We start from the raw sequence: 21,061 nt of genomic DNA, 5'->3' as shown, positions 1-21,061 counted from the left end.
AACCTTGTTTAGTCAGCCGCGCTCTCTCCATACATCTGAACTTTCGGCATGACATCTTCTGTTGGCGGGGGTCTAACTGAAGTGTATGATAACAGTAATAACTAAAGGCAAAAATCATACCGGACACCAGGGGTAGGGAACCTTGGCTCTCCAGTATTGCAAAACTACAACTCCCATCATGCCTGGACAGCCAAAGCTTTAGCTTTGGCTGTCCAGGCTTGATGGAAGTTGTAGTTTTGCAACAGTTGGAAAGCCGAGGTTCCCTACCCCCACCGTACACGCTGAGGGCAGGGGTGGCGCTCTCGTGTCGCTTTTGTTCTCATTCTGGATAACCCCATTAATAGCAACATGCACTGAAAAATAAAGAAAATAAAATTATACTCGAAAAATTGTTAATGTCTTTGGGCTTCGTTCATTTTTTTTTTTTGGCATTTACCATGCGGTAAAAAAGACAAGTATTGACTATATCCTGCGGTCAGTGCAATTTCGGCAACACCAAGTTTTTGTAATGATAAATGTCCCGCTTTGTCCATGGCCGGTGACATATATTTTTCCGTTTTTTTGGAACATGATCTGTAGTTTTTATTGTTACTATTTTGGGACAGATGGGGCTTTTTGATTGCTTTATAATCCTTGCATGTCTTTTTTTTTTTTTTAAAGGCCATATTAAAATGGTGACACAAATTCTAGTCTGGATATAAAGGGGCCATGTCTGCATGGATCGATCAGTAATGCCTGATGTGCGATCAGCGATATCTGTAGCTTATTAACCAAGCCTAAACACGAGCCCCACCATCAAGGGCCCCTCTTTTAGTATAGGAAGAACGTGCTATATGAGGCAACCCAGCCATGTATAACATGGATGTGCATTTGTGTATCTGCCGTGTAATACTACCTTACCCCACTAGTGGCCGCTGGAGGGGTCGGTGAGGAAACCATCGATATGATAAAGGATCTGATGGGGGGCACATACTTTTACATATCACAGCTGCTACTGTACATCTTTTATATGCTGTACCTTGCTCTATATAGCGGTCTATACAGAAAGCAGTGCTGACTAGCGTATATACACACCGAGGGAGTGCGGCACTCCCTGCACTACTGCGCTGATTCCTGGAAAGTATAGGAGAGTCCTGGCGCTCGGGGTGCCATGCTCAGCTGGTGACATCTAAGACTACCCACTAGTACTTAAAAAACGGACATGTGACCTGGACGCTCCACCGTCCCTCACGTGGCTCGCCCCTCCGGGTGACTCTTCAGCTTATGGAATTTGACGCTCTCCCGCTTCTCAAAGAGTTTGCCGCACTGTTCACAGGGGAAGGTGTAGTGGACTTCAGAGCTGTGCTTCTTCATGTGCCAGTTCAGAGACGCCCTCTGCCGGCACTGAAAGCCGCAAACCTCACACCTGCGGGCACAAAGACGGGCGATCAGGAGATGTAAAGAATTACAGTATAAGAGAGATGGGGAACCTTTGGCCCCTCCAGCTTCGCTTTGGCTGTCCAGGCCTGATGGGAATTGTAGTTTTGCAACAGCTGGAGGGCTGAAGGTTCCCCATCCCTGGTATAGGAGATGGGGATAAGACTCCTTACTGTAGGGGGGTCTCCCCTGTGTGCGTTCTCCTATGGACTTCTAGGTGACTTTTCCTTTTGAAGGATTTTCCACAAGTCTCACAGATGAATTCCCGGATTCCTGCCAAGGGAGAGATGGACGTTATAGGAGAACGCCGACCCCTCTGGCATCTCCATCCAGTGCCGGCACCGGCTTACCCGTGTGTATGATCATGTGACGCTGCAGGTGATTAGACAGGTAGAACTTCTTCCCGCAGCCAGCTTCAGGACACACTTTGGTTTTACCTTTTCTGTGAACTAAATTCACATGATTCTAAGGAGAGAGAAAAAAAATCTGCATGAGCCACAAGTTACGAGGAGTTATACTTTATCCCCTTAAAGGGGTTGGCCACTTTATAGTAAAATGGTTTGGTGTACAGTATTAGTAACTATATTCCCTATATATACTGACAGCAGCTCCCTGTGTACTCACTGTATATACTGACAGCAGCTCCCTGTGTACTCACTGTATATACTGAAGGCTGCTCCCTGTGTACTCACTGTATATACTGACGGCAGCTCCCTGTGTACTCACTATATATACTGACAGCAGCTCCCTGTGCACTCACTGTATATACTGACGGCAGCTCCCTGTGCACTCACTGTCTATACTGACAGCAGCTCCCTGTGTACTCATTGTATATACTGACAGCAGCTCCCTGTGTACTCACTGTATATACTGACAGCAGCTCCCTGTGTACTCACTGTATATACTGACAGCAGCTCCCTGTGTACTCACTGTATATACTGACAGCAGCTCCCTGTGTACTCATTGTATATACTGACAGCAGCTCCCTGTGTACTCACTGTATATACTGACAGCAGCTCCCTGTGTACTCACTGTAGCTCCCTGTGTACTCACTGTATATACTGACAGCAGCTCCCTGTGTACTCACTGTATATACTGACAGCAGCTCCCTGTGTACTCACTGTATATACTGACAGCAGCTCCCTGTGTACTCACTGTATATACTGACAGCAGCTCCCTGTGTACTCATTGTATATACTGACAGCAGCTCCCTGTGTACTCACTGTATATACTGACAGCAGCTCCCTGTGTACTCACTGTCTATACTGACAGCAGCTCCCTGTGTACTCACTGTATATACTGACAGCTGCTCCCTGTGTACTCACTGTATATACTGACAGCAGCTCCCTGTGTACTCACTGTATATACTGAAGGCAGCTCCCTGTGTACTCACTGTATATACTGACAGCTGCTCCCTGTGTACTCACTGTATATACTGACAGCAGCTCCCTGTACTCACTGTATATACTGACAGCAGCTCTCTGTACTCACTGTATATACTGACAGCAGCCCCCTGTGTACTCACTGTATATACTGACAGCAGCTCCCTGTGTACTCACTGTATATACTGACAGCAGCTCCCTGTACTCACTGTATATACTGACAGCAGCTCTCTGTACTTACTGTATACACTGACAGCAGCTCCCTGTGTACTCACTGTATATACTGACAGCTGCTCCCTGTGTATCCACTGTATATACTGACAGCTGCTCCCTGTGTACTCACTGTATATACTGACAGCTGCTCCCTGTGTACTCACTGTATATACTGAAAGCAGCTCCCTGTGTACTCACTGTATATACTGAAAGCAGCTCCCTGTGTACTCACTGTATATAATGACAGCAGCTCCCTGTGTACTCACTGTATATAATGACAGCAGCTCCCTGTGTACTCACTGTATATACTGACAGCAGCTCCCTGTGTACTCACTGTATATAATGACAGCAGCTCCCTGTGTAGCACGTAGAGATACAATCAGACTCCCCTGCTCCAGGCTGTGCTGTCCTGCTCTAAAGGGAATCTGTCCATAAGATGGCCGAAATGGAGGAGCATGCCCCGCCCCCCCAGTGTCCACCATAGGCATATACAGGCTCAGTGGTGGACACTGTGGTGGGCAAAGCATGGTGACATGCCCCTCCATGTCGGCCATCGTATGGACGGACTCACCACAGAGCAGGACAGTACAGCCTGGAGGAGGGGAGCCTGATATTAGCTGTATGAGGTACACAGGGAGCTGCTGTCAGTATATACAGCGAGTACAGTTACTAACACTGTACACTGAGCAATTTTACTATAAAGTGGCCAACCCCTTTAAGGACCCATGAAATACCTGTATGGCAATAGGTCCTGAGGCTCTATGAAGCGAGCTGAGCCTGCTTCAGAGTGTGAGGACTGGCTGCTATCAGCAGCAGGATCCTCAGTGTTAAAGGGGTTATCCAGCGCTACAAAAACATGGCCACTTTTCCCCTACTGTTGTCTCCAGTTCGGGGGGGGGGGGGTTGAAACTCAGTTCTATTGAAGTAAATGGAACTTAATAGCAAACTGCACCTGAACTGGAGACAACAGTAGGGGGAAATGTGGCCATGTTTTTGTAGCGCTGGAAAACCCCTTTAATGATGGGCCATCACAATGGTACGGCAGCCTGCCATTAACCCTTACAATACTGAACTTAAATACTGCGCTCCTGTTACTGTCCAATTGGGACCCCCGCAAGGTTCCAATTGTTTTGGCTGACTGCACGAAGTCTCTTACTTTCCTCCATGCAGTCAGCTCGGCGATCATTGCATAGAATCTGCCACAGGCAGACCCCTTTAAAGAGTTTAAGGGGTTGTTAACCAAAAAATCTTCTTTTAAAATTAACTTGTATAAAATGCAAGTGGAGCAGCTGAGTCCATATCTGGTGGATCTATTTCAAGGGGTAGTGCCGTGCTACACATTTATTCAATAAATAACACACATTACAAAGTTATACAACTTTGTAATGTGTGTTAAGTGAATGGCCCCCTTCCCCGTGTTCCCACACGATAGTGTAATAGACCAGACCGAGTGAGATCGGAAGCACAGGTGACTATACCGGCATCATAGATACCTGGAAGCTGTTGAGGGAGGTATAGACCTGCGTGCACCCTTCATATGGACAGTGAAACATCTCCGGCACCCCATCAGCGTCAAACACCGGAGCGCGACGGTTCCTCTTCCTGTAACAACACAAAAGGGGAAGTTATGGAGATTCTGCACCTACCAGAGTTATGGATATCCTGCACCTACCATCCACTGCGCTCTCACCTCTCAGGCTCTCTGAATGTGTGCTGCATGGGCGCCATCTGGTACTTCCCAGTCTGCAGGAACGCTCGTTCAATTGGTCCTCCCATTGATGTGGGGTCAAGTAATGCAGAAGCAAGTATCATCCCGTGGTCTTCCCCCATCTCAGAGCGCTCCATCTGCAGGGTGTACAGCGTGTTCTCCTCTAGGTGGAAACAAACAGGGGGGGAAAAAAAAAAATCTGATGGGGGGGGCACATACTTTTACATATCACAGCTGCTACTGTAGACTGGGGATTTTTGAACAGAAAAAAAAAATTACCAATCTATATTACTTTCTGACACCAGCTGATTTGATAGATTTGATTTTTTGCCATTACATTTTTTAAATGTATGGATAAAGTCTAAATTTCTAACAAGACCACACAATTCGTCACCAAACTTTTCTACAGCATCTTAAAGAAAACCCGTCAGCCCTTCTCCTAATATGCAGGAGAATAGGATTCTTGCCGCACCCCTCCCCCCAACCTCCAGCTGCTGACAGATGACTGCCTATACACAGCATGGATAGATAACTGCTAATCAGTAGCGGGTGGGTGGAGTTTTCTGCTTCTCATGAATATCCAGGACTACTGGGCTCATGCACATAATGGAGAGGACTAATTATTGTCCATGTTATTCAGGAGGAGATCTCAGGATCAGCTGCACAGAACAATGTAAGTGATTCATCATTCTGTTCAGCTTCTCTGCCACCACTTTATGCTACCCTGAGATAGGACAACACAAACCTGCTGAAAGAGACTCTTTAAGATATTGGATACTCAGGATTCTGAGAAAGCTGGATGAGAATCTCAGTGGGAGCCATGTCCATGGTGACACCAAAGCAAAGACTTAAAGGGGGAATGCATCTGTGGCTGCACATATTGTTACCTTTCAGTACCCCCACATTGCTGGTTTCATGCCGGTCCCCGGGCTCAGTCTGGGTGAATGCAGACACTGCCTCCAGTGAGGTACAACCACTGTCATCTCCACTGCCTTCTCCACCGACATCTAGCTGGATCCCTTCTGCTGCCAACGCCTCATATCCCGGCCCAGCGATGATGATGACCTGCGAGGGGCAGTTGGCAGCAGCTACCACCCGCCCCAGTTCTTCCTGAGTCACTCCTTCAAAGAGACCTCCAGCACCCGGCCCCACGGGGACACACACCACCGTCCCGGTCTCCTCTGTGCACGGCTCTTCTCCTTCTGTCACACTCCCGGAGTACAGCGTGTGCACCGGCTGCTCTGACTCATGACCCATCTCTGACACCTGGATGAGGGGAGCAGGTCTGGAGGAGGAATCGTCGGAGCTTTCTTCATCATCACACACTGTGAAGACAGATGGGAGGTGGGGAAATCACAACATGATGGAGTAATGATGATACAACCCATCCATGCCTTCTCCTTTCTTTACACTGCAGCTCTACCTGGCCTGGATGTCAGTGCATGGAGAACTGGTGGGTTCTGCTGCCACCACTGGGGGAGGGGGGGGGGGGGGGGCTATAGTTGATGTCTTACCTTTATGATTTAGAGTTTTCAAGGGACACCGAAGGTCTTGAAAGAAGTGGTGTCCGGCCTGGCACTGCCACACTGCTGTGGTATAGAGGGGGTGGCTGGTATCCAGCTCAGAGAGGGCAGGCTCGTGAGGACAGTGGCTCTTGTGGTCATAATACCAGGTCACTAAGCTCAGCAGACTGTTCACACTGCGCTTCTGTCCTGGAAAGGAGAGAGACTGTGAGTGGCTTGTGCTGGGGGTTGTCAACACATGTGTTTTCCCGCCCAACCACTCCCATATGACGACCCGTATAGTAGGAAGGCAGGTGACTACATTACAGATCTCATGGTGTTTAATAAGGTATAAAGGGGGAGGGGGGGGCTCCACAGATACAGGTGAGGGACAATCACTTACTTGTCCAGCGTGGTGGGTTCGGCTGAAGATCCCCATCAGACTTCCTGCAAGAGATAAGAGAGTCCACAGTGTCACTCATCTAGTATTATAGGGCGACTGCTGTACTATTATATTACCAGTGTACACAGTGTCATCTATTATAGGGCGACTGCTGTACTATTATATTACCAGTGTACACAGTGTCATCTATTATAGGGCGACTACTGTACTATTATATTACCAGTGTACACAGTGTCATCTATTATAGGGCGACTGCTGTACTATTATATTACCAGTGTACACAGTGTCATCTATTATAGGGCGACTACTGTACTATTATATTACCAGTGTACACAGTGTCATCTATTATAGGGCGACTGCTGTACTATTATATTACCAGTGTACACAGTGTCATCTATTATAGGGCGACTGCTGTACTATTATATTACCAGTGTACACAGTGTCATCTATTATAGGGCGACTACTGTACTATTATATTACCAGTGTACACAGTGTCATCTATTATAGGGCGACTACTGTACTATTATATTACCAGTGTACACAGTGTCATCTATTATAGGGCGACTGCTGTACTATTATATTACCAGTGTACACAGTGTCATCTATTATAGGGCGACTACTGTACTATTATATTACCAGTGTACACAGTGTCATCTATTATAGGGCGACTGCTGTACTATTATATTACCAGTGTACACAGTGTCATCTATTATAGGGCGACTGCTGTACTATTATATTACCAGTGTACACAGTGTCATCTATTATAGGGCGACTACTGTACTATTATATTACCAGTGTACACAGTGTCATCTATTATAGGGCGACTGCTGTACTATTATATTACAGTGTACACAGTGTCATCTATTATAGGGCGACGGCTGTACTATTATATTACAGTGTACACAGTGTCATCTATTATAGGGCGACGGCTGTACTATTATATTACCCGTACATACAGTGCACAGTGTAACATCTCTCATCTATTATAGGATTATGCCATTCCTATTACACACACTATGTTAGAGCTATCCATGGATGTCTCACTACACTCTGTTATGTGTCCAGAAATGGATCACCCTCCCATGTACCCACTATTCCCAAATGACACATCTGTTGCCTCCAATAGCACAGCACCCCTATGCCTCAGGCACACCAATAGCTGGTAACTCTATGGCTACAATCCCCCAAAGAACCAGTGATCCCATGGGTACAACAGCCCCCCAGCACTCAGGCAGTACCCCCCCTAGCACTCAGGCAGTACACCCCCCCCCCCACCCCCCCACCTCAACACTCAGGCAGTACCCCCCAGTACACCCCCCCCCCCCCCCAGCACTCAGGCAGTACCCCCCAGTACACCCCCCCAGCACTCAGGCAGTACCCCCCCTAGCACTCAAGCAGTACCCCCCCCCCCCCCCAAATGAGGTAGGGGGATGTTGAGTATACAGAGAAGGGCGCCACCTGAGGACTACAACTCCCAGCATCCCCCGGTGTAAGAGCGGGCAGTCTCACCCTGGGCATCCAGTCTCCAGGGCCAGCAGATGGGCGGCCAGCCGGGCATCGCTCCAGGCCTCCCCGCCGCTGTCCCCTCGGTCCCTCCTCAGGACCCAGGCTCCGTGCGCCTCCCCCAGGTACACCCGCCGGCAGTCATACTTCTTCCGGGACTCCAGCCGCCGCCTCACCCGGTCCGTATCGTTCAGCCGGGGCCTCCCCCGCACCTTCTTCCCGTAATCGTCGTCTTCTTCTTCCTCCGAACCGGGAGTCTCCATCACAGGGGCCGCCATCTTGCCGCTGCTGACGTCACCGCCAAGCGTCAATAAACTTTGTTGGCACGAACAGAGCTCCGCAATGCACACAGTGATTATGAGGGGAGGTTGTGCCTATAACCCAGACATGAGGGGAGGCTGTGCCTATAACCCAGACATGAGGGAAGGCTGTGCCTATAACCCAGACATGAGGGGAGGCTGTGCCTATAACCCAGACATGAGGGGAGGCTGTGCCTATAACCCAGACATGAGGGGAGGCTGTGCCTGTCACACTGACATGAGGGGAGGCTGTGCCTGTCACACTGACATGAGGGGAGGCTGTGCCTGTCACACTGACATGAGGGGAGGCTGTGCCTATAACCCAGACATGAGGGGAGGCTGTGCCTGTCACACTGACATGAGGGGAGGCTGTGCCTGTCACACTGACATGAGGGGAGGCTGTGCCTATAACCCAGACATGAGGGGAGGCTGTGCCTGTCACACTGACATGAGGGGAGGCTGTGCCTATAACCCAGACATGAGGGGAGGCTGTGCCTATAACCCAGACATGAGGGGAGGCTGTGCCTGTCACACTGACATGAGGGGAGGCTGTGCCTATAACCCAGACATAAGGGGAGGCTGTGCCTGTCACACCGACATGAGGGGAGGCTGTGCCTGTCACACTGACATGAGGGGAGGCTGTGCCTGTCACACTGACATGAGGGGAGGCTGTGCCTATAACCCAGACATGAGGGAAGGCTGTGCCTGTCACACCGACATGAGGGGAGGCTGTGCCTGTCACACTGACATGAGGGGAGGCTGTGCCTGTCACACCGACATGAGGGGAGGCTGTGCCTATAACCCAGACATGAGGGGAGGCTGTGCCTGTCACACCGACATGAGGGGAGGCTGTGCCTGTCACACCGACATGAGGGGAGGCTGTGCCTGTCACACTGACATGAGGGGAGGCTGTGCCTATAACCCAGACATGAGGGGAGGCTGTGCCTGTCACACCGACATGAGGGGAGGCTGTGCCTATAACCCAGACGTGAGGGGAGGCTGTGCCTGTCACACCGACATGAGGGGAGGCTGTGCCTGTCACACCGACATGAGGGGAGGCTGTGCCTGTCACACCGACATGAGGGGAGGCTGTGCCTGTCACACTGACATGAGGGGAGGCTGTGCCTGTCACACTGACATGAGAGGAGGCTGTGCCTATAACCCGGACATGAGGGGAGGCTGTGCCTGTCACACTGACATGAGGGGAGGTTGTGCCTGTCACACTGACATGAGGGGAGGCTGTGCCTATAACCCAGACATGAGGGGAGGCTGTGCCTGTCACACTGACATGAGGGGAGGCTGTGCCTGTCACACTGACATGAGGGGAGGCTGTGCCTGTCACACTGACATGAGGGGAGGCTGTGCCTGTCACACTGACATGAGGGGAGGCTGTGCCTGTCACACTGACATGAGGGGAGGCTGTGCCTGTCACACTGACATGAGGGGAGGCTGTGCCTGTCACACTGACATGAGGGGAGGCTGTGCCTGTCACACTGACATGAGAGGAGGCTGTGCCTGTCACACCGACATGAGGGGAGGCTGTGCCTATAACCCAGACATGAGGGGAGGCTGTGCCTGTCACACTGACATGAGGGGAGGCTGTGCCTGTCACACCGACATGAGGGGAGGCTGTGCCTTTCACACCGACATGAGGGGAGGCTGTGCCTGTCACACCGACATGAGGGGAGGCTGTGCCTGTCGCACCGACATGAGGGGAGGCTGTGCCTGTAACCCGGACAAGAGGGGAGGCTGTGCCTGTCACACTGACATGAGGGGAGGCTGTGCCTGTCACACCGACATGAGGAGAGGCTGTGCCTGTCACACTGACATGAGGGGAGGCTGTGCCTGTCACACTGACATGAGGGGAGGCTGTGCCTGTCACACTGACATGAGGGGAGGCTGTGCCTATAACCCAGACATGAGGGGAGGCTGTGCCTGTCACACTGACATGAGAGGAGGCTGTGCCTGTCACACTGACATGAGGGGAGGCTGTGCCTGTCACACCGACATGAGGGGAGGCTGTGCCTATAACCCAGACATGAGGGGAGGCTGTGCCTATAACCCAGACATGAGGGGAGGCTGTGCCTGTCACACTGACATGAGAGGAGGCTGTGCCTATAACCCGGACATGAGGGGAGGCTGTGCCTGTCACACTGACATGAGGGGAGGCTGTGCCTGTCACACTGACATGAGGGGAGGCTGTGCCTGTCACACCGACATGAGGAGAGGCTGTGCCTGTCACACTGACATGAGGGGAGGCTGTGCCTGTCACACTGACATGAGGGGAGGCTGTGCCTGTCACACTGACATGAGGAGAGGCTGTGCCTGTCACACTGACATGAGGGGAGGCTGTGCCTGTCACACCGAGATGAGGGGAGGCTGTGCCTGTCACACTGACATGAGGGGAGGCTGTGCCTATTATACCGACATGAGGGGAGGCTGTGCCTGTCACACTGACATGAGGGGAGGCTGTCCCTGTCACACTGACATCCTCATGACATCTGTCCACACTATTCACACAATCATTCCCGTTAGTGATATAGCTGCCCACCCTTGTTATGTCTTACCTTTAGTGAAACTAACCCCATAGCTTACTGCTCCACAGGCCAGGGTAGTGAACGTTACCCCTCCAGAGCCCAGTGTAGTGCACGTTACCCCTCCAGAGCCCAGGGTAGTGCACGTTACCCCTCCAGAGCCCAGGGTAGTGCACGTTACCCCTCCAGAGCCCAGTGTAGTGCACGTTACCCCTCCAGAGCCCAGGGTAGTGCACGTTACCCCTCCAGAGCCCAGGGTACTTTACTACTCCAGAGACAGAAACCTCTATAGTTCCCCTTTACCCTTTACACTTACGTTACATGTTGTAGTTGAACTGGAAACCAGAGGACTAAGTTATGAAACCAGAAAAGCGATTGTGCCATCCACTCCTCAGGGTGCCTATCAGGTCTTACATGTGATGGATGCTGTCCGCTGGCATATAGCAGGGTACAGCCTGGTCTGGGTATGACGTGCTGGGTCACCATTGGTTGGTGGGTGTTTATGACCTGATTACCCGTATGGGTTTATGTTATGACTAGGGGCAGATACCAGCCGGAAACACGTAGCTGTAATCCTATTAGTCCTGTATAGTTCAACCTATCCTCCTCCGAGACTGATCATGAGAAAGGTCACCCCCCCAACCATGAAGAGCCTGAATCTGATCAATGGAGACTCTCCACCCAAACTGTAGAGGGGTTTCCTGACCATTGTACGCTCTATGACATCCATAAGCGGAGGCTGGGAAGATACAGGATGACATGAAGACCACTAAACATTGTTTCCATTATCATTTATTGAGTGATTGATCTGATGTGATAATCAATTATACAGATCACCTAACCAATAAATCTGCCTTCCTGTATGGTCTGTCACTATGGGAGCCAGCGCTGCCATCAGGGTACATCACACGCAGCATGCCCCCCTTACCGTACATCCACAGAGCACTACAGGGCAGTAGTATCAGACTCACCACCCTCCAGCTGTTGCAAAACTACAATTCTCATCATGCATGAACAGCCAAAGCTTTAGCCAGGCATGATGGGAGTTGTAATTTTGCTGTGCTTTATGGCAGGGGTAGGGAACCTTTGCTCTCCAGCTGTTACAAAACTACAACTCCCATCATGCATGGACAGCCAAAGCTAAAGCTTTGGCTGTCCAGGCATGATGGGAGTTGTAGTTTTGCAACAGCTGGAGAGCCAAGGTTCCGTACCCCTGCTATAGGGGGTGTGGAGCCTGTAAGAATTTCCTCCAATGCGTCATGTGACCTTTCTGGGCACTGCTCAGTGGCTGATCGACAGGTACAGGCCAGTAATGGATGGATTGGTGTTAGAGTCTATGAAATTCCCTGATAGTAAAGAACCGCACCCAGGGACGACCCCCTTTAAATGTCTTTGTCTCTAGGATTCTTGTGCCGCTCCTGAAATCTGATGAGATGCAGACTGACTACAGCTCCATCCTCCGATGCTGTCTGGTCTCCTCTTCCTCCTTTGTTGATGACCGTCTCACCTTCTCCTTTACCGATTCATCCTCTTCTTGCACAGGGAGGCTGACTTCCTGCAGGCCTGAGGTCAGTCGGAAAAGGACCGGCAGCTGACTAAGCAAGGGGTTGGTCTCTTGAAGACACTGAATCCATTTCCCCAACATTCTCTCATCTCCAGAACCCGCCATGCACATGGCATAGACCGGACCTTCCTCCACTGCAGTAAGGAGAAAAAAATAGAGAGAGGTCAAGTATTTAAAGGTGAGGGGTCTCTATTAAAGGGGTAGTCTGGTGATTTTTTTTGTTGTTGTTTCAAATCAACTCGTGTCATAAAATTAAACGGATTTGTAATTTACTTTTATTTAAAAATCTCCAGTCTTCCAGTACTTATCAGCTGCTGTATGTCCTGCAGGAAGTGGTGTTTTCTTTCCAGTCTGACACAGTGCTCTCTACTGCCACCTCTGTCCATCTCAGGAACTGTCCAGATCAGTAGCAAATCCTCATAGAAAACCTCTCCTGCTCTGGACAGTTCCTGACATGGACAGAGGTGGCAGCAGAGAGCACGGTGTCAGACTGAAAAGAATACACCACTTCCTGCAGGACATACAGCAGCTGATAAGTACTGGAAGACTTTTTTCTTTTTTAAAATAGAAGTAAATTACAAATCTGTATAATTTTCTGACACCAGTTGATTTATTTTTGTTGGGGTTTCCTTTAAAGAATAGTGAAAAATGAGGCAACAAATGAAGGGGTTCTACCACTGGCAGACATTTCTGCCACCCCCCATCAAACATAAGTCTCCCCAGCCTAGAATGGCTCATAACAGAGAAGCCTCTATCAGTCTTACCGTCATCCACATCGAAGCTTAAGTCATCACCGAGGTCTCGTTCCAGATCCAGGTCCAGTTGTATGGGATAATAGAAGGACCTCTCGGGGTCTAATACATCCTGCACCAATAACAGACAGGATTACTATCCCCTTACCAAGGGCTGGGCCTGGGTGACCCTACAGCTGGTGCCATGTACCCACCAATGGCTGGGCAACCCTACAGCTGGGGCCATGTACCCACCAATGGCTGGGCAACCCTTTAGCTGGGGCCATGTACCCACCAATGGCCGGGCAACCCTACAGCTGGGGCCATGTACCCACCAATGGCCGGGCAACTCTACAGCTGGGGCCATGTACCCAACAATGGCTGGGCAACCCTACAGCTGGGGCCATGTACCCACCAATGGCTGGGCAATCCTTTAGCTGGGGCCATGTACCCACCAATGGCCGGGCAACCCTACAGCTGGGGCCATGTACCCACCAATGGCCGGGCAACCCTACAGCTGGGGCCATGTACCCACCAATGGCCGGGCAACTCTACAGCTGGGGCCATGTACCCAACAATGGCTGGGCAACCCTACAGCTAGGGCCATGTACCCAACATGGCCAGGCAACCCTACAACTGGGGCCATGTACCCAACAATGGCCAGGCAACCCTACAACTGGGACCATGTACCCACCAATGGCCAGGCAACCCTACAGCTGGTGCCATGTACCCAACAATGGCCAGGCAACCCTACAGCTGGTGCCATGTATCCACCAATGGCCGGGCAAGCCTAAAGCTTGCACCATGTACCCACCAATGGCTGGGCCGGGGCAACCCTACAGCTGGCCCCACGTACCCACCAATGGCCAGGCAACGCTACAGCTGGGGCCATGTACCCACCAATGGCCGGGCAACCCTACAGATGGTGCCATGTACCCAACAATGGCTGGGGTGACCCTACAGCTGGGGCAATGTACCCACCAATTGCCAGGCAACCCTACAGCTGGCACCATGTACCCACCAATGGCCGGGCAACCCTACAGCTGGCACCATGTACTCACCAATGGCTGGGGCAACCCTACAGCTGGTGCCATGTACCCACCTTCTTCTTGGTAGCTGGCTCTGCCCGGAGGACGTAGTACTGGACACAGATATTCTTAAGCCAGAGCGGGAACGGACCTTCAACTATTACAGGGTATTTGGGATCATGGTCAGCCAGGAGTTCGATCTGATCCGGAGACTGGATACCTAAAGAAGACCCCTTGTGTTATCTGTATGGACTCTATATGGGTAAATCCCACTGTGTGTAAAGAAACAAGAGTCTCTGCTACCTACCTACAAGATGCGGGTGCTCCTGGACCGTCCCATCCTCACACACTTCTGATGACGGCAGCTGTACAGAAACCATACCAGTCACCAATTACCTATACATATGAACATGACCTCATCCACAGGCAGTAACTCATGTACAGGCCGGCTTGTCTGTACTTCTAACATCAAGGTCTTTAAATGAACGTTAAAAACGTGAAAACGGCTTTTTAATATCTTTCTCTCATGCTGAGATATGGTGGCTTGAAGTTATGGGCCGTAAGCCTGAGGCTGCACTACTGAGAGATGACATCATGTCTCCCCCCGATTCCTGTAATCACTGGGACACTGTGTGGCTCCAGATCACCAACTAGATCAATATCTACATCCTTACTGTGGTGAATCCTGTGTGGACACTGCACCTGACCATAATCCTGTGCTTCCCCAAAAATAAGACGCCCTCTGAAAATAATACACCCCACTTACTTTACCCTCTAACCTAAAGTAAGGCACCCCGCCCCGCCACTCAGGATTCACCTAATCCCCTCGCGGACCTCCGAAACCGGCACCACAGGCAGCCTGGTCCATGGCCCCCACGTCCCGATGTCGAACGTCACGCCGCCGCACTCCTGACCTGATGCTTCCGCACGCCTGACCCAACCCTTATTTCTCTCTCCCTGACCCCGCCCCCTCACCTGGGGGGGGGGGGGGGGAGAGAAAGAAGACATCCCCCAAAAATAGGACATAGGGGGAAATTTACCAATCAGATTCCACCTATTATAGAGGAGTCTGTGAGGAATGAAAGGTGGAATCTGATTGGTTGCTAGGGGCAACTGAGTCAGTCTCACTTTACACCATGTTTGATAAATCTCCCCCATAGTGCCTGTTTTGGGGGGGGGAATAAAAAGCACCGTCTTATTTTCGGGGAAACACGGTCACAGGCTCTCAGTAGTGCAGCCTCAGGCTTTGGGCCTGTCATTTCAAGCCATCGTATCTGGGCAGAAAAGTAGGATGTAAAGAAATGGTTAATGTAATTGAAAAGAACCTTCCAGGAATCTCAGTCTCCTGTAACAACCAATCCATGGCTGCAGATAGTCACCTGGTACACTGTCACTTGGGCATCTCTGTCTGCAGCTATCCGTGCCAGGCAAACTTTCGACAGGGCAACAGGATCAGCTTCTAGGTGGACTGGCACAGGGTAGGGGTTGGCATGCTTAAACCGGGGGAACCAATACAGCATCCGCTGATACTTCTTCACAGGGTGACTGTACTTCCCGAATGTCTGTGCCAGTAGGAACAAGGTGTGCTTGTTAGGGGTGACACCTGGAAAGGAAAAAAAATTACTGACTGTAAGAAATAATAGGGGAAAAACCGTACATCTTGTCTGTCTCACCCTGTGGTGGAAGGGGCAGACTCCATGAACATAGCCCCTCCCTCCTGTCTGTTACCTTGTGGTGGGAGGAGCAGACTCCATGTCACATAGCTCCTCCCTCCTGTCTGTGTCACGAAGGGCAGACACCATGTCACATAGCTCCTCCCTCCTGTCTGTGCCACCCTGTTGTAAGAAGGGCAAACTCCATGTCACATAGCTCCTCCCTCCTGTCTGTGTCACCTTGTGGTGGGAGGGGCAGACCCCATGTACATAGCTCCTCCCTCCTGTCTGTGTCACCCTGTGGTGGGAGGGGCAGACTTCATGAACATAGTTCCTCCCTCCTGTCTGTGTCACCATGTGGTGGGAGGGGCAGACTTCATGAACATAGTTCCTCCCTCCTGTCTGTGTCACCATGTGGTGGGAGGGGCAGACTCCATGAACATAGCCCCTCCCACCACCTGTCAGTCAGTGACATATAATACACCCACCATAGTACTCCATTTGATCCAGGACTCTTATAGCGCACTCCTGCTGTCGGGGGTAATGGAGGAACATGGTCTGGATGAAGTTTCTCGGGATGAAGACCTCCTTGGGGAACACATCCAGCAGTTTGTTGTAAACCTCGAGGTCTTTCTCCACTCCAAACTGAGGCATCCACCTGAGCGCTGCCTCGATCAGCTCAATGTGTCCCCTCCTCCTCACATCGCGGCCGCAGAACAAGTCCAGCACCTGGACGAACGAGGCTTTATCCCGCTGGTCCCTGGCGTACGCCTCTTCAAATGGAGCCACGGTCTTTGGTGGCGGGGTGGACACCGGGGGGCCGGGTGAAGACGAGCTGTGGATGGTGCGGAGTAACTGTATATGGGCAGATGAGGGTATACAGGACATGATCACATGACCATATAGAAGCTATAGATGGCAGCCAGTAGGAGGATAGCTGCTGCAGTGTAAAGCATGGTGGGGTGTTCACACTTACCCTCGGCCCATGAGGCTCCACCACCGCTGGCATCTGTCTGAGCCCGGCACATAGCTTCTGGGCTGCAACCAACAAGCGCAGGCTCCTCATCCTCTATCATCAACTGCAACCAACAAAAACATCATCAAAGGGATCATGGGTAACAGCAATGTAATCCTATATGGATTCCTCACCATGTGTAACATCTCTGCTTGCTGTCAGTGAATGGGAAGCACAAAAGACAGAAATATTAACTTTCCACCGCTGATGGTTTGTTACAGTTGTCTCCAGCTTAGTAAACCCTGTCATATTCTTTACCTGCGTTGATACATTGTAACAAACTGCCGGGAAAGGAGATGGCACTGTGCTGCTCGGGTGTCTAATTCACTAAGGATCCAACCTCCAGCCCCATGACTGACAGCAAGCAGAGGAGTCCATGTTATGGGGCCTACTGATCAGGCTGTGGCTGGGTGATACAGTATTGGGAGGCGCTGTGGATGGGTGATACAGTACTGGGGGGACGCTGTGGATGGGTGATATAATATTGGGGGGCACTGTGAATGGGTGATACAGTATTGGGGGGCGCTGTGGCTGGGTGATATAATATTGGGGGGCACTGTGGCTGGGTGATATAATATTGGGGGCACTGTGGCTGGGTGATACAGTATTGGGGGGCACTGTGGAGGGATGATATAATATTGGGGGGCACTGTGGCTGGGTGATACAGTATTGGGGGGCACTGTAGCTGGGTGATATAATATAGGGGGGTGCTGTGGCTGGATGATATAATATTGGGGGCGCTGTGGCTGGGTGATACAGTATTGGGGGCACTGTGGATGGATGATATAATAATGGGGGGCACTGTGGCTGGATGATACAGTATTGGGGGGCACTGTGGCTGGGTGATACAGTATTGGGGGCACTGTGGATGGATGATATAATAATGGGGGGCACTGTGGCTGGGTGATACAGTATTGGGGGCACTGTGGATGGATGATATAATTTTGGGGGGGCACTGTGGCTGGATGATATAATATTGGGGGTCACTGTGGCTGGGTGATACAGTATTGGGGCACTGTGGATGGATGATATAATATTGGGGGGCACTGTGGCTGGGTGATACAGTATTGGGGGCACTGTGGCTGGATGATATAATATTGGGGGTCACTGTGGCTGGGTGATACAGTATTGGGGGCACTGTGGATGGATATAATATTGGGGGGCACTGTGGATGGATGATACAGTATTGGGGGGCACTGTGGCTGGGTGATATAATATTGGGGGCACTGTGGATGGGTGATATAATATTGGGGGGTGCAGTGGATGGGTGATACAGTATTGGGGGGCACTATGGCTGGGTGATACAGTATTGGGGCACTGTGGATGGATGATATAATATTGGGGGGCACTGTGGCTGGGTGATACAGTATTGGGGGCACTGTGGCTGGATGATATAATATTGGGGGTCACTGTGGCTGGGTGATACAGTATTGGGGGCACTGTGGATGGATGATATAATATTGGGGGCACTGTGGATGGGTGATATAATATTGGGGGGTGCAGTGGATGGGTGATACAGTATTGGGGGGCACTATGGCTGGGTGATACAGTATTGGGGCACTGTGGATGGATGATATAATATTGGGGGGCACTGTGGCTGGGTGATACAGTATTGGGGGCACTGTGGCTGGATGATATAATATTGGGGGCGCTGTGGCTGGGTGATACAGTATTGGGGGCACTGTGGATGGATGATATAATATTGGGGGGCACTGTGGATGGATGATACAGTATTGGGGGGCACTATGGCTGGGTGATATAATATTGGGGGCACTGTGGATGGGTGATATAATATTGGGGGGTGCAGTGGATGGGTGATACAGTATTGGGGGGCACTATGGCTGGGTGATACAGTATTGGGGGTACTGTGGCTGGGTGATATAATATTGGGGGGCACTGTGGATGGATGATATAATGGGGGCGCTGTGGCTGCGTGATACAGTATTGGGGTCACTGTGGAGGGATGATATAATATTGGGGGTCACTGTGGATGGGTGATACAGTATTGGGGGGCACTGTGGATGGATGATATAATATTGGGGGGGGCACTGTGGATGGGTGATACAGTATTGGGATATTGGGGGTCACTCTTGCTGGGTGATACAGTATTGGGGGTCACTGGGGCTGGGAGATACAGTATTGGGGGGCACTGTGGATGGGTGATACAGTATTGGGGTCACTGGGGCTGGGTGATATAATATTGGGGGGCACTGTGGCTGGGTGATATAATATTGGGGGTCACTGGGGCTGGGTGATACAGTATTGGGGGGCACTGTGGATGGGTGATACAGTATTGGGGGCACTGTGGATGGAGGATACAGTATTGGGGCACTGGCTGGTATTATACACCCTCAGAGCCAGTCCCTGGGAGCACTACTGGGGTTCTACGTGTGACATGTCCCCAGGACACAGCTCGGTGTGGTCCATAGGGTTATATAGCATCATCGCCTCTAGAGGAACAGTCATATCTCCCCGCACAGAGGAGGGCGCCATCTCCCCCCATCCACACTCACACACAACCTCTACCTTCACAGGATCCTCAGTGTCCCTTTACGTCTATGGGCGCCGCCATCTTGGAGAAGTACGACGTAATCCGCCTTCAGTTATCTGCGGACACTAGAGGCTCACATTGCGCTCCATTCTCTCATCGCCGGCGCCATTTTGCCGGGTCCACAGAGATGTAATATGAAGCATTGCGGTCTTCGAAAAAATGGCCGCCGAGCGATATATCCCAACCTACAAGCCTGCGCGGTATCTCATGTCCTCTTGCCAGAGACTTCTTAGTTTTATCTGTACATGGAAAAGCTGGGTGACTACCAATATGGCAGCTCAATGAAGCTTCTACCCAGCTTTTACTTATTCCTGATTAATGACCTCAATATGGAGTTTTAGATTCCTGACTTCAGTAAAGCTGCATAACTACTACTATTCACCTATCAGGAATCTAGGAAAGCTGTGTAGCAACCTTAGATGGCCATATTGGTTGTCACCCAACCCTGAATGGAAATTTTTAGCATTGGGGGAACTAAGAAATGGGTGACAACCCTTGTGGGGGTATATATTTGACGTATTGGTTATTTTCCAGCTTTTTATAAACTCTGAATTCGATTTTTTTCCCCAATTTGCACTAATATCTCTCTTGCTTGCATTGCTGCTGAGTTTCGGCCTTCTGGGAACTGAAAATGCTGGGTGACAACCACTGTCAGCGCCATATTGGTTGTCACCCAGCTTTTCCCCAACCCTGAATGGTAATGCTGCCTCAGTATGCAGCGATATCTCTTGCTCTTGTATTTCTGTTTAGTATTCTAGGAGAAAGCTGGATGACAACAATAATGGAAGCATTAGAGATTGCCATATTTGTTGTCACCCTGCTTTTTTTATAATCCTGAATGGGAATTTTGACCACAGTTTGCTGTAATATTCCCCTTTCTGTTGTATTGCGGCATAACCAAACAGATATGGCAGATTCTGGGAACTAAGAAAGCTGTGTGACGACCACTGTGGGAAAGTTAAAGATGGTTTTATTGGTGTCACCCAGCTTTTCCCAACCCTGAATGGTAATTTTACCACAGTATTCCGAGATATTCTAAACACTTGTTTTGCTGCTTAACATTCTTATCGCTGAGAAAGCTGGATGACAACCCCCGCGTGCCTTTAAAGTTGGCCAAATTGGTGTCACCCATCTTTTCCCCAGCCCTGAATGGTAATGTTGCCTAAATATGCGGAAATAACCCTCACTCTTGTATTGCCGTATAACATTCTGGGAGCTAAGAAAGTTGGATGATAACTGGAGGTGGAACTTTAACAGTAGTCATATTGCTGGTCACCCAGCTTTCCCTTACCCTGAATGGTAATTTTACCACAGTATGCAGAGATATCCCTCAATCTTGACTTTCTGGGAACTGAGAAAGCTAGATGACAACCATTGCAGGAGTGTTAGAGGTTGCCATCTTGGTTGTCACCCAACTTTTCTCCAACCCAGAATGGGGAATTTGGCTTCAGACTAGAGGATGACATACGCTTATACTCTCTCCACAGCCTTCACAGGATCTCTGCTTGCTGTCACTGAATGGGAAGGATGAGAACCGCTGAGGGTTTGTTACAGTAGTAT

The 21,061-nt window shown here is 50.5% G+C and overlaps 2 protein-coding genes across 3 annotated transcripts; both read right to left on the bottom strand.

The window, feature by feature from the left end:
* Nucleotides 1–244: 244 nt before the first annotated feature.
* Nucleotides 245–8,460, bottom strand: ZNF653 (zinc finger protein 653). The gene is made up of 9 exons (XM_069976595.1): nt 8,134–8,460; nt 6,625–6,668; nt 6,234–6,431; nt 5,607–6,044; nt 4,702–4,882; nt 4,505–4,613; nt 1,767–1,881; nt 1,590–1,689; nt 245–1,405 (listed from the first exon to the last, which is right to left on the bottom strand). The coding sequence occupies exons 1-9, from the start codon at nt 8,403–8,405 to the stop codon at nt 1,228–1,230; spliced, it is 1,635 nt and encodes a 544-aa protein (XP_069832696.1). The 5' UTR covers nt 8,406–8,460; the 3' UTR covers nt 245–1,227.
* A 3,274-nt stretch (nt 8,461–11,734) lies between these two features.
* On the bottom strand, nt 11,735–19,573 carry ECSIT (ECSIT signaling integrator). Of its 2 annotated transcripts, none has more exons than XM_069976401.1 (8): nt 19,477–19,573; nt 16,912–17,014; nt 16,424–16,790; nt 15,663–15,886; nt 14,591–14,648; nt 14,358–14,503; nt 13,289–13,388; nt 11,735–12,658 (listed from the first exon to the last, which is right to left on the bottom strand). In XM_069976401.1, exons 2-8 carry the CDS (start codon nt 16,999–17,001, stop codon nt 12,405–12,407), a joined length of 1,239 nt encoding a protein of 412 aa, XP_069832502.1. In that variant the 5' UTR covers nt 17,002–17,014; nt 19,477–19,573; the 3' UTR covers nt 11,735–12,404. The 2 variants fall into 2 exon arrangements, with proteins under 2 accessions (XP_069832502.1, XP_069832587.1); XM_069976486.1 differs by having other exon boundaries at nt 19,464–19,525.
* Between the last annotated feature and the right edge of the window lie 1,488 nt (nt 19,574–21,061).

This window comes from Dendropsophus ebraccatus, chromosome 1, assembly GCF_027789765.1.
Source record: "Dendropsophus ebraccatus isolate aDenEbr1 chromosome 1, aDenEbr1.pat, whole genome shotgun sequence".
NCBI lineage: Eukaryota > Metazoa > Chordata > Amphibia > Anura > Hylidae > Dendropsophus > Dendropsophus ebraccatus.
This window is presented reverse-complemented; position numbering and strand designations above follow the sequence as displayed.